This window comes from Ictidomys tridecemlineatus, chromosome 5 (genome assembly GCF_052094955.1).
Source record: "Ictidomys tridecemlineatus isolate mIctTri1 chromosome 5, mIctTri1.hap1, whole genome shotgun sequence".
Classification (NCBI taxonomy): domain Eukaryota; kingdom Metazoa; phylum Chordata; class Mammalia; order Rodentia; family Sciuridae; genus Ictidomys; species Ictidomys tridecemlineatus.
Window position 1 is genome coordinate 159,581,452 of NC_135481.1, and position 13,798 is coordinate 159,595,249.

The 13,798-nt window shown below is 42.3% G+C and overlaps 1 protein-coding gene across 4 annotated transcripts in view; it reads left to right on the top strand.

Annotated features, from left to right (window-relative positions):
• The window catches only part of Bfsp1 (beaded filament structural protein 1), a 62,388-nt gene extending 48,910 nt beyond the window's left edge, over nucleotides 1–13,478 (top strand). For all 4 annotated transcript variants that reach the window (XM_040275298.2, XM_078051366.1, XM_005320610.5 and 1 more), the window contains 3 exons: nucleotides 7,685–7,905; nucleotides 9,457–9,542; nucleotides 12,345–13,478. In XM_040275298.2, the coding sequence (XP_040131232.2) occupies nucleotides 7,685–7,905; nucleotides 9,457–9,542; nucleotides 12,345–13,309 (1,272 nt within the window). In that variant the 3' untranslated portion in view covers nucleotides 13,310–13,478. The remainder of the gene's footprint in view (nucleotides 1–7,684; nucleotides 7,906–9,456; nucleotides 9,543–12,344) is intronic.
• The last annotated feature ends 320 nt before the right edge of the window (nucleotides 13,479–13,798 follow it).

Consider the following 13,798-nt stretch of genomic DNA (forward strand, 5'->3'; position numbering starts at 1 on the left):
ATTTTGGGACCCCAGAGTTCAGGCATGCTGTTTCTCACCCCTGTTGCACAGCACACAAAACTCTTGCTGTGCAGCAGCTCTCAAAAGCCACTGGAAAGCAACCTGAGAACAGTGATTGTCCCAGAAGCTGAAGATCAGAGTGGGAGAATTCAAGTAGTGACCTTCAGATTCGTCCTTCTCAGGAGACTAGCCATGGCTTAGGGACCAGATGCCTCATCTTGGTGATCATGGTTTCCTCTGTGGTCCTGAAAGGATAGAAGGGAGAGAGAGAGAGAGAGAAAAGGTTGGGTGTGGGTGGGGAGAGAAAGAGTAGTGCATGTACATATGTAGGGATGTATGTGTAGTATGTGGTAAGTGTATGTGTAGTATTTATATATGTGGGATGTGTGTGTATGTGCATATGAGGTATATGTGGTGTATATGTGTGTTCTGTTGCTGTATGTGTATGTGTACTGAATGTATACATGTATAGATGGTGTAGTATGTAGTATGTGTGTATAAAGTGTGTACTGTGCTGGGTGGATATGTGTGTATGTACTATGTATATATGCGAGGTGTGTGTATATATGGTATAATGTGTGGTGTGTATATGTTGTATGACATGTATGAAAGTAATATGTGTATGGTGTGTAGTGTGAGGTATGTATGTGTAGTGTGTGTGGTGCATATATATATATATATATATATATATATATATATATATGCTTGATGTGTGTATGGGTGGAGTTGTATGTATGTAGGGTGTGTGTATGGTGTGCTGTCATTGAGGAAGTGGGTGTGGCCCAGTCCTGGTCAGGAGACCAATGTTTTCCAAACCCCAAGTCACAACTCATTGGCTTAAAGTGAATTCAGCAGAATTGACTGCAGGAAAAAAACGAAGAAACAAGCAACACTTGACTAAGACTAAGACATTACAGACTGCATAGCAAGAAAAGGTAGGGTTTGTTCTATGAAACCTTTGTTTTACATATATTTGCATATATATTTAAATATGTAGATATTTGTTCAAACACACACACACACACACACACACACACGCATGCATACACAAACACATTTGTGTGAGGCACATGGCTGGCAGTGAGAACTGTGTCGTTTCCTGTGGCCGAGTCGTTTCCACTGCCCTAAATACCGAGGAGGATGAGGGAGCACCACCTGCTATGGAAAGTTCTAGTTGCAGGGCAAAAAGCATGTTTGCTCTTTATGTACATGTACATATTTGTTGAATATAAAAGTAAGAAATCTTGTAGAGGTTAATCTGGTTTCTGAGAACACGAAGTACGACCGTCTGGTTGGCACCTTTTTCCCACTGTCTATTGCTGCAGACTGATTAATTTATTTGGGTGCGTTCACCTCTTTAAAGCAGGGTCTGGACCTTCTCTTCTCTGCTGTTCTCCAGCTTTTGGTAGTCTGGCGATACTGTGAACACCTTCTCAGGAAAATGTTGTTTTTAAGACAGAGTAATTAAAAGCAGACTAATTGTATTGAAACACTTATCAAAATATCAAATCATTTCATAGATAATAATATACAGACGCTCCTTGACTTACAGTGGGTTTGCAACCTGACAATTCTCATCTGAAGATGATGTAAGTTGCAAGTGCATCTAATACCACTAACCCACTGCATGTCCCAGCTTAGCGACACAGTACACTGTAGAGCATCAGTTGTTTCCACTCATGATGGTGGCACTGTCCCACTTTGCAGGATGGTCATACTGCATATCCCTAGTCCAGGAAAAGAGAAAGTGCAAGGTAAAAAGTATGGTTTCCACAGAATACATGTTGCTTTCATACCATGGTAAAGTGGAAACATCACAAGTTGAATCATTGAAAGTCTGAGATCATCTGTATGTGCTCATCCTTCAGTATTCATGGGGTTTTGGTTCCAGGATTCCCAGCAGATACCAAAACCCACGTATACTCAAGTCCCTGATATAAAATGGCTCACAATTGTGTGTATAACCTAGGCACATCCTCCCGTATGCTTTAAATCATCTCTAGGTTACTTATAATGCCTAACACAATGTAAATGCTGTCTAAATAGTTGACATACAGTAATGTTTAGGGAATAATGACAAGAGATTTTTCAATTCAGATATAATTTTAAAAATATATTTGTTCCTCAGTTGGTTGAATCTGTGGGTGAGGATCCCATGGACATGTAAGGCTGACTGTGTTCAATAACAAAATCCAGCTATGAGTCTAATGAAACTCGAGTTTGCTGTCTTAATGGATTACCACAAATTAGGAACTTAAAACAGCACCTGTTTATTTTCTCAGGGTCTTGTAGGTTAGACATCTGGGAAGGGTCAGTTGATTTCTCCGCTCTGGATCTCACTAGGCTGAAATAAAGTTGTGGGCTTGCCTAGATGTTTGTCTGAAGGCTCTTGGGGGATCATTTGCTTCCATTCTTGTTTAAGTTGCTGGCAGAATTTAATTCTGTGCACTGTAGGATTGAGAACCCTGTTTGTTGGCCGTTGGCCAGGAGCAGTTCTAGGGGCTGCCAGCATTCTTTGACCCAAGGCTCCTCCATCTTCAAAGCTAGCAGCAGTGCATTGAATAATCCTCATGCATCTAATTTTTCTAATGTCTGCTTTTGCATTTCTCTGACTTCTGCTTATGAAGGCTCATGTGATTAGGATCAATTTAGAGTAGCTTCCTTCTTAAAAAGATTCATTAATTAAGAATCTTAACTACATCTACAAAGTCCCTTATGCCATGTAATGTATTCATGGGCATAACACCAATGGGTAAAGGTCATGGGGAGCAAGAATTTTCTTAATTAGTGCTAATTAAAACCCTAACATGACTAGGTGCACCCAGGAGTTTCTGACTCAGTAGATCTGGGTTGGAGCCTGAGAGTATGCATTTCCAAGTTTCCAGATGCTGCTGCTAGTCCAGGAACCACACTCAGAACCACAGGTATGGGGGCAAGTCCTGGATAGAGTCAGAGTGTTTTATATCTGATGCACCTGGGTGCCAGACTTGTGCCCTCTATGGCCTCATTTAAAATGTTATTGGCTAGATTTTTGCTAGTTAAAGATTTTCTGGCTTCCAAATGGAATAGCTAAACTGAGAGCTTCAAGGGAGAATTGGATGTCTGGGGAAGTAGAGCTTCTGGCAGGGCTGTGGCAGCTGGTTCTACCTCTGGTGAAGGCCCATGATGATTCCAGAATCTTCCATGTCCGGGGTCCTCGGGGCGAGGTCCCGGGTCCAGCATTATCAGCATCATCTGGGAACTTGTCAGAAATGCACATTCATAGGTGCATCCCAAACCTACTGAATCAGTAACTCGGGTGGAGCCCAGTAATGCCCAGGTGATTCCACAGGCTCCAGTTTGAGAGACCCAGGGCCCCAGAATGGAAGGAACAGAGCCTGATACTGGAGCTAGGGACCTTCCTTCAAGTAAGCTGAACATAGATGAAATAAGATCCCTGGATATGAAATTTCTTACAGGTGGAGAAGGGACAGGCACTTCTGACTTCCTAAATTGCATTGACTGAATTTCTGTGACAGGGAAGTGAAAAAAATCACATTAATTGCAAAATGGGAACCTCCCAGGACTCATTTTTCATTAAGGTCAGTTAGTACCATCTAGTGGTTATTCTTGGTAAGACTATGTAATTTGTGAAGGGTGAAGGATACTGATTTTTATTTTCTTTCTTTCTTTTTCTTTTTCTTTTCTTGTCTTCTTCTTCTTCTTTTTTTTTTTTTTACAAAGACTTGTACCCAAAGGTACCTAGAATCCTAAGAGGCAGGAGCTCCCTGCCCTACATGGGGCTCACGCTCAGTCTCCTGTGTGTGCTGCTGCCCTGTGCTGCTCACAGCTCAATGGTTAGATGGATATAAACCAGAGGATCTAATGGTCCAAGCAGAAACATAGCAGTGTCCTGGCTCAAAATAAAGTTCAGGTTGTCACGTGGTCCACATCCACTGAGTCCTCTTGGCCTTCATCAGAGGCAAAACCAGCTCTAAGTGAATGGGACTCTTACTGTTTTTCTGTATATTCTTCCTTTTGATGACTGGTTTAAATTACTGAGCTGTAAAAACCTCAGTGGTGTGCCCAGAAGTCCAGTTTTATAAACCCAGTCATGGGTTCACTGAACAGGCAGAAACACACGGAGCCTCAGGGGCCTGTTGAAGATTAGAAGGTGCCTTACAGGAGTAGCATGAAGCCTCCTTCCTGGAGCATGAGATCCTCCCACTCTACCCAAGAACATCCAGCCTTTAATGCACCTCTTTCTTCCAACAAACAACAAGCAAGCACACATACAACTGTATTCATAAACAAAAAGGCCTACCACCCACTTGCCACTACCACAAACAACAAACCATCAAATCATGAGATCTGCAAAAAGTTCATGCTTGTCCTCTAGGGTAGAAAGACTGTAGATGACTTTCTTATCCTCTGTTTCCCCATTTTGATAACCTTATGTACAGTTCAAAAGTGTATGAAGTAAAAATACTCAATGAGGGTGTGTGTGTGTGTAGATCACACCAAGTGCCCTGTATCTTTGGTGAGAATAGGGCAATGTAGAATTTTCCAGAGCCCTAGAGTGTGTTTTCACATAAATGTGTGTGTGTGTGTGTGCGCGCGCGCATGTATGTGCACATGCCTGTACTCTACTCACCTGCAGCTGGGAGGAGTCTGGGGCAGGGATGGACCATGGTTTCAGGAAGTTTCTAAGATCCTGAACAGGTGGGTTTGAATCCTCTTGTGGTTTTTATGGGCAAGTGACTTCACCTGTGTGTCTTAGTGTCCTCATCTGGAGCCTGGAACTAAAACAGCCCCCTCTAGACAAGGTTGTTGGGAGCTTGGTGATTTGACCCAGGTTGGAATTTGTCAGCACAGACCATGGATTCGTGTTCTGGGCTGGGAAGCCACACCCAAAGGGGGAATCTCTTTATACCTAATATTTTCTTTGTTATGGAACATTTTAAACACAAAAGAAACTGAGAGAAAGTTCCCTCCCTGACACTTGACCCCTCTTATGTCATCTATGGCCCCACACATCCCCTCATATAATTCTGAAGCCACTCTGAGATTCAGGCCTCAGAGGGGTCTCTTCAGCCCCTTTATGTCTTGGGGTGTGTGAGTACTGTGATGTGGGTAAGAATATGTGGCTTACCCACATATATTTGACATTATAGGTGATTACTGAATTGAGGTTTTTTTTTTTTTTTTTAAGAAATAAACCCAGTTATTGGTCTAAATAGGCAGAACACTTTTTAATTTTGAAAATATTTTTATAAACTTTATTTCATTTTTATGTGGTGCTGAGGATGGAACCCAGTGCCTCATGTGTGCTAGGCAAGCACTCCACCACTGAGCCACAATCACAGCCCCTTGAAATTTTTTAAGACTTCTAAAAGTTGCAAAAATAGCATTGTGGTTTCCCACATAACTCTTTGTATAGTTTACCCAAGTGCTAGAATCTTAGAGTCACAGGAAATGACGAAGGCCAGGATGATACTGTGCTATTATTAATAGGCTGTGCCAGAATGTCATCAGTCACCCCACTAATGCTTTGTTCTGGTGTAAGACCCTACTCCTCTTCAGGTGTTGTGTGTCTTTATGCTCCCGAAGTCTGGGACAGTTCCTTAGTCTTTCTGAACTTGATGCTTTTGAAGAGTCCAGGCCAACTATTTTGGGGAACAGCCCTCCATCTGGGTTTTCCGGTTGTTTTCACAGATTTAAACTGACATTCTTTATTTTTTTGGCAAGTATCCCTAGGAAGTGACATTGTGTCAGTGTGTCTCATCATGTTCATTTATCTTCACACTGACAATGTTTAACTTTCATTGGTTGCTTAAGGTGGTGTCTGCCACGTTTCTCCACTGGCAAGGTTTTTCTTTTTCTTTTCCCAAAGGAGCAAGGTATGTTAATTGAGAGCAGGTGTGCAGCAGGAACCAGGAACCAGGATGTGGGGCAGCTGCTATTTGTCTCCTTCCCCTCCTGTTCCTTCACTTGCCACAGGCTCCCTCATCTGTTTACCTTTGCCCTTTGGCTTTATTATGTCTTTCTGGAGAATTGCCTTTCTCAGCTTCATGCACATTATGAAAGATCATCATTCTAAAATGGCAGGCTTAGACCCCAGTTTATGTGTCCCAGTGAATCTAGAACATGCCACCATGTGCCTAGAACCTTGCCACTACCCCTAAGGTTCCTTTCCAAATTCCCAGGAGATAAAACACATGTTGGGCCACCCTAAGTTGAACCCAACCCCGGTTCCAAGCTCTGGATGGGAGGATAGGGTTGCATTGTTATTGGACCCTCCTTGTGGATGGATGGATGGGATGACACAGGTTGGACAGACATCTTCCCAAAGTGTTTAGTACATGCAACTTTCCCTCCCAGCCTCACTCCTTCCCATCTGCTGGAAGCAACAGATAATATTCCTGAACACCTTTATAAGCTAGGTTTCCATATGTAATTACTTAGGGACTTCTTTATCCAAAGACTAGATCTATATAAAATGAAAAATTGGGTTGTAATAGAAATGATAATCTTCCAGGGTTTCCAGCATGTTCATTTAGGTCTGGATGCAAGAAATACACTGTAGTGAATATACATGAAGTTGGATGCAGATACCTCTCTACCCTTCCCACCTACCATGACTCCAAGTGTGGCCCATGAACCAGCATATCCATATCCTGTGGGAGCTGGTTAGAAAGGCAGTCTCTGGCCCCTTCCTTCTCAGAACTATTGAGTCAGAATCTTACCATCCTTGTATGGCTCTAGTGTACATTGCAGTTTGAAGGACACTGCTCTAGGCAGAAGTAGTGTTTTTGTTTCATTTTGATTTTGAGGGCTGTACATGTCAAATTCTTTCCTACATAGAATGAGACTGTAAAAGGGTCATGACTACAGGTATTATTAAACTCGTAAACAAGTGCTTTTTTGAGTCTTTAGTATTGTGAGAAGCTCTTAAAAGGAAAATAAAACTCCCTCTTTCTCTTTTTCTACCTTGATTTTTACCTTGCATTAACATAAAAATTGTCTTCCTTAACATTGTTGTTTTTTCTTTTTTTGCAGTGCTGGGTAATGACCCCAGGGCCCCATGCATCTAGGCATCTAATATCATTTTATATATACACAAGCATACATGTGCATGAACACACACACACACACACACACACACACACTCACACACATTTTAGCCAGTAAAACATTAATAAAACACTACTGATTAAAACTCAGGAGAAAATTAAAGCATTCTCTTAGCTGAATAAGAACAAGGAAAATTTTTCCCTCATAATTGTTTCAGTAAAAGTAGCATCTTATCTATTTCATATGTACTCTTTCTACTTCAGTTTTGGCTACCAAGTTTATGCTAAGTCATTAAGGTATGGAGAGCATACTTTATCTGACGCAGATCACTCTGTGGGCAGCAGGTTTCTTTTTATTTTCTGGGTTTGTCATCTTCACCCTGCCACGGGGATGGGTCCCCTTGTGGGCTAATCCTGCAGGGGGCTGAAGTTCATGCTAGGAGATAGGAGCTCAGTTTTTAAATTCTTCTTTGTTTGAAGAGGTTCCAAATGAGTCATTGCTAGTCTCCAATTTACAGAGAAACAAATGAAGCAAATGGAGCTTTGTAGACAGAGATCAGGTTCTCCTGGTGAAGTCCACATCTTGGGGAGAGGGTGGGATGGATTTCCTGGCAGTGTGTCTTTGCCCACAGACAACGACCCTGGAACAAGCTATTAAAAACGCCCACGAGTGTTATGATGATGAGATTCAGCTTTACAACGAGCAGATCGAAAGCCTGAGGAAGGAGATCGAAGAGGCTGAGCGGACACTGGAGAGGTCTTCCTATGACTGCCGGCAGCTGGCCGTGGCCCAGCAAACTCTGAGGAATGAGCTGGATCGGTATCATCGGATCATTGAGATCGAAGGCAACAGGTGTGGGCATGCCTCTGCGTACTGGTCTCCCCATCCTGGTCACTTACACATTATATCAGTCCTTTTTGAGGACCTATTATGTGCCAGGCACAGGTCTAGACAGTGAGGATGTGGCAGGAAATGAAACACAAAAAGCTAGATTCTAGTGGAGGAGACAGAAGAGGAGCGAATTTGTAACAGGGATGTCACCTGTGACAAGTGTATGGAGGAAGTTTTGGAAGAGAGAAGGGGAGTGATGATGAAGTGATGCTTGAAATTGTAAGTAGGGTAACCAGAAAAGGATGCTTTGTGCCCACAGGGTTCTGGGCACATAAGCAGTTTAGCAGGTGGGATGATCAGGACTATGGGACGAGATGCTGCAAGTGAGGTCCCTATCACACTGTATGGTACTTGATGGGTGCTCAGAGGTATTGCTGCAATTGTCATGGTCATTACCATCTGGGCAGGTCAGTAATGTGGGTGTCAATGTGCCTTCTGGTTTCCTTTATAACAGAACTGTGACTTGAACCCCACTTACTTTAAGACTGCTGGGAAACCCTGTGTTTTTTTTCTCCCCTGCCCCACCCCCTAGCACCTGCATCTTTCACCATGTTGATACCCACACCCATTGGTTTCCTTCATAGAACAGGATAAGCATTGAATTATGATTTTTCAATTTGATCCTCCTTATTTCCTGGGTGTAGATTGAATTAAAAGATAAGTCTTCCCTTGCCCCAGGTGCCCCACAGTGGGCAGTACTTCCCTCCACTCTGGGTGGTCTATCTTAGCTGATTTCTTTCCTGCTTAGCAGGAAAAGTAAGATTTTATTTCCTCTCTAGTTATTATAGTCAACATGCCTTGTAGCATTCCTTATTATGTCACAGTGAATGCTTTATGAGCATATTTATGAAAATAAGTCTTGAACTGCATTTAAATACTCTTGTGAACATTTTCTTTTTGAGGGAGCAGGGCATGACCAAAAGTTAACTGGGTACGGCTTTGGCTAATTTATTTATAACTCTGAATTTTGATACAGTTTCAAACTGATAGAAGTGTTACAAGAATAATTCCTAAATATACTTTACCCAGATTCATCAGTTGTTTACATTTTATCTCAGTTGCTTTTAACATTTTTCCTTCTGTTTATATGTGACATGTATTATTTTTAAAAAAAATTTAAAAAATAAGTTATACCATGTTTGCCCTAAATACTTAAGCCTGGATTGGCCACTCTTCAATTACAAAAAGAATAACAACACAAAAACTCCAATGCAACAGAGAAGTGGCATTTTATATGATAAGTAATCACTGTACAATATTTCCATGGCTATGTGTCACCATTTATGACTTGAGCTCAAAGAAATGAGATTTTATGTCCTCACCTAGTGTATAAATGTCTGTGTGGCTATCAGTTTACAATTATATATAATTCATGAGCTTGATCTACAGAAAACTTTTTTCAGTTTGTTCAAAATTATAGCAATTGCTTTTACCCTCCCCCTACCCTCTTTGTGTGGTTTGCTTGATGAATTAAAGGTGGCACCATGCTCTCTTTCTGGTTCTTTCTGCCAGGCTGAGCTCCGCCTTCATTGAGACTCCCATAACCATGTTCACCCCGAGTCATGGCTCCTCTCTTAGCCTTGGATCTGGCGGGAAAGGTAACACTCTCCAACCCTGGTCTCCGCTTTTTTGTGTCTCAGCAGAAATGTAAAAAAATCTAAGCTTTCCTTCTGACCTTGACATTCATGCTCTCGTCCTATCTATCTGTAAATTAAATGCTTTTATGTGAGGGAGGTCTTCTTCTCTCCCTTTCTGATATGCTCCCTTGGGTGCTAAGTAACTGAACCAAAAAGTTTATAAAGAGAAAAACTGACTATGGTTATAGCCCACCTTGGGAATGCCATCCTTGAACATCAGGCATTTAATTGAGGGAAGAAATACAATTCAGTTTTACTATAATAAGAAATGGATATTGAATTACATTTTTTCCATGAATTAAATGAACTTAATCTTTGCAAAGGTGTTTAATCCAGTGTTTGGTTGCAGAGTAGATGCTCACTTATTGTTCATTCTCTCTTCCCTTCAAAACTGAGCAGAAGCCAGTGTGGGGGTGCACACCTATAATTTCAGCTACTCAGGAGGCTGACACAGGAAGATCTCTTGAACCCAGGCATTCGAAGCCAACCAGGGCACCATAGAGAGAGCCCCATCTCAAACAAACAACAAAACAAAACAAAACAATTCAGCAGGAACTGCTTGTTTGGCAAATATGGCTTCTACCTTCCAATGTTTGGTCTTTGTTTATTTTGGTACTGGGGATTGAAACAGGGGGTGCTGAACCACTGAGCCACATCCCCAGCCCTTTTTATATTTTATTTAGAGACAGGGTCTTGCTGAATTGCTTAGAGGCTCACCAAGTTGAGGAGGCTGGCTTTGAACCTGTGATCCTCCTGCCTCAACCTCCCAAGCTGCTGGGATTACAGTCATGTGCCACCACACCGGGTCCATATTTGGCCTTGTTGGAATGTTTTACACACCTGTGAGGCATCAGCTCATATCTGAATCTTCCCATTTTGAATAAGCACAACATTTTGAGAGAGAAGAGAAGGTGATAATGTTGATACTTTCACATTTAGGGCTTTTATTTTTATTATAAGCTGGTAATTTATAATTATATAAATTTTATGTGATCTAAGATGATGTCATGATTTATGAATGCAAGGTAGAATAATTACATCAAGCTGGCCAACATATTCATCAACTTGAATATGTAACATTTTTTTGAGGTGAGGACATTTGAAATTTACTTTCAGCAATTTTGGAATATTCAATATTCTTCAACTATATTTACTAGACCATGCAATAGGACTAAAAAAAAAAAACCCTCAAACATATTCTTCTTGTCTAACTTAAATTTTGTACCCTTTGATTATCATTTCCTTATTCTTCTTACCACCAGCCCTTGGGAACCACCATCTACTCTCTGCTTCTGTGAGTTCAATTGTCTTAGATCCCACATATAAGTGCAACCATACAGTATTTATCGTTCTGTGCCTGGCTTATTTTGCTTAGCATAATAATGTTCTGCAATTCCATTCATGTTGTCTCACACAACAGAATTTCCCTCTTTGTAAAGGTTGAATAGTATTCCTTGTGCATTTTTACCACATTTTCTTTACTCGTTCATCTGTAGACGGCCCCTTAGTTTAAGTCTGAGTCTTGGCTATTGGGAATAATGCTGCAATAGACACGGGAGTGCAGGTGTCTCTTCTGCACCCTGATTTCAAATCTTTTGGTAAATACCTGCAAGTGGGATTGCTGGATTTTATACAGTCTTTAAATCCATGTTTCTCAGGCAGCTCAGGGAACCAGCTCAGGGTTTTTGCAGTTGGGGTTCCAGAGTCAGAACATGGTTGGTTGTGCAGCAGTCCTGCTGATAGACACCCAGGGCCAGCTCCATGAGCCCATGACCCCTGCACAGGGACCATACTCAGAAGAGTCCATCTTGGCTTGGTGCTTTTCCATCCTTCTCCTGAAATTGGTAATAATTTTGAACAAGGACTCTGCATTATTCTTCTGCATGGGGCCCTGGAATTCTGTAGCTGGTCCTATAAGCATCTTTCCTCTTAGACCAGTTGTCTTTTCACATCCCTGCCTGCATCCTGCTCTCCTTTATGGCTTCAGGACCCATGGCTGCCATCTTTACTCACTCAGCTCTCCTCATTGAGGGTTAGTCCATGTTAGATGCTGGTGCTATGTCCTTCTTAGGCCTGGGATTACCAGTGGGAGGGATTGGAAAAGATGCTGGGGATAAAAAAAAGTTCTGAAATCACTGTATAAGCAGAGCTGGAAAGCCTTGGAGATTTCGAAGGGTAAGATTTTTGTTTTCTTCAGCATCTAATGTTTCCATTCCAGTGTGAAGGAATGGGTAGGTCTTGAGAACACAGAATTCCTATTGTTTCTGTATCTAATAGCATCACTTCCTATTTTGGCTGAGGGGGAAAGGAGGTTGTTGGGATAAATGTGGAGTGAGGGAGATATGCCGTGGATGGATTCCATTTCCAAGCCTGACGACATCTGACCACCTCAGAGTCCTGGGCAGTTTTCCTGTGTCTCTCTAACTCTGTTGAGAGAATGACTTTGTGGAATGGGTTCCTAGTGGGTAGAACTATGAGCTTCAGAAAAAGTAGCACTTTCCTTTCCCTTTGGGGAATCACTGAAGGAACAAGTTGACTTGTCTACCAAAGTTACAAAGCTTGGCAGAGCTAGAACCTCAACATGGAATGAGGAACAATAGAACTCCATTGTTTTTGACCTATATATAGTAAATCCCATCCTAGCATTAGATGTTTGTCTCTAATTCAGTTAGTATATTTTTCAATGAATGCATTTTTATTCCCTTTTATTGACAATTTTATACTTGACTTCCTGTTGTTTTTTTTTTTTTAATTTTTTTTTAGATCTTACTAGGGCTCTGCAGGATATAACAGCAGCAAAACCCAGACAAAAAGGCCTCCCTAAGAACATTCCAAGGAGAAAGGAGATTATAGCTCAAGATAAAGCAGATGAAACTCTGGAAGACCCACCATTAAAACGTGTGGGAGATACAAAACCAGTGCAGGTGGTACTTAAAGAGGAAGATGAACTTAAGCTTGAATCAGGGTGTGGAGAAGCAAGTCTCCTAACACAAGAAGGGGACCCAGAGGATGTGCCAGATGGAGGACAGATCAGCAAAGCCTTTGGGAAGCTATGCAAGATGATCAAGGATAAAGTGAAGGGCACCAAAGAGCCTGTGCCCGAGCCCCCTGCTGACCTCAACACCAAAGGGCGGCACGTGATGGTCACAGGGGATGCCAATTATATGGACCCTGAGTTCTATTCCCCCTCCATCCCAGCCAAGGGTGGAGTAGTGATTTCCACCGAAGAAGACTCTACTCATCCTGACATCGAAGGGGAGCCCACTCCTACTCCTGAGCAGCCCACGCCACCTTTGGAGGATGGACAGGAGGGTCCCCAGGAGAAAGAAGATGAACACCCAGCTGAAGAGGGGACTACAGACAAGGAGAGTGGGACAGATTCCAAAGATGTGAAGAGTCCTGAGGAGAAAGACGATGACCAGAAGGAAGAGGAGAAGTCCAAGAAACCCTGTCCTGAGACAATACCTGGTTCCGAGAGACCATCCACACCCCAGTCTCAAAGGGCTGGGGCCCATGAAGGTAGACCAGGGGGTCCTGGGAGTAAGAGCGGCAGCCTGCTGGATAAAAGCCCCCCCAGGGCATTGACTTTCAAGAAGGTGGAAGTGGTAGAATCCATTGAGAAGATTTCAACAGAGAGCATTCAGACATATGAAGAAACGGCTGTGATTGTGGAGACGGTGATTGGGAAGACAAAGGCAAACAAGAAATCGGGAGAGAAGGGCTCCTAAAATGCCCAGGCTCAATGGGAGAAAATGTTCTCGGGGCCACCGTAGGGAAAAAGCTTTGATATTTTAGAACAAATGATAAAAGAGTGAGGGTTCCTGTTTGAATTAGATCATGGTGGACCCATCTGGCATGTCAATGAACCGTCATTAAAATGTTTTTTTTTTGCTTGCATCATGCCCCTGGTCTAGTTCTTTGGGCCTTGGGAATGTGGGTGGTCAGCCACACTCAGGACAGGGACGCTCCACTAAAAGGACACCAACCCATCCTCGTTCAGGAGAGAGACTTGCTCTTCATCATGGTTCATTTAGAGATTCATTAAAACCTCAGTATCAGGATTTCATGTAGAAAGATGCTCACTGATGATGGAGGCTCATTTCATTCTATTCTAAGCCCAGGCACATGTTCCAGTGAATGAGGGTTTTGTTAGAGATAAGCTAATTGGAAGTACCTGTCTTAATTTCAGTTCCCCAGAAGCTGATCCTGAAGCAAAT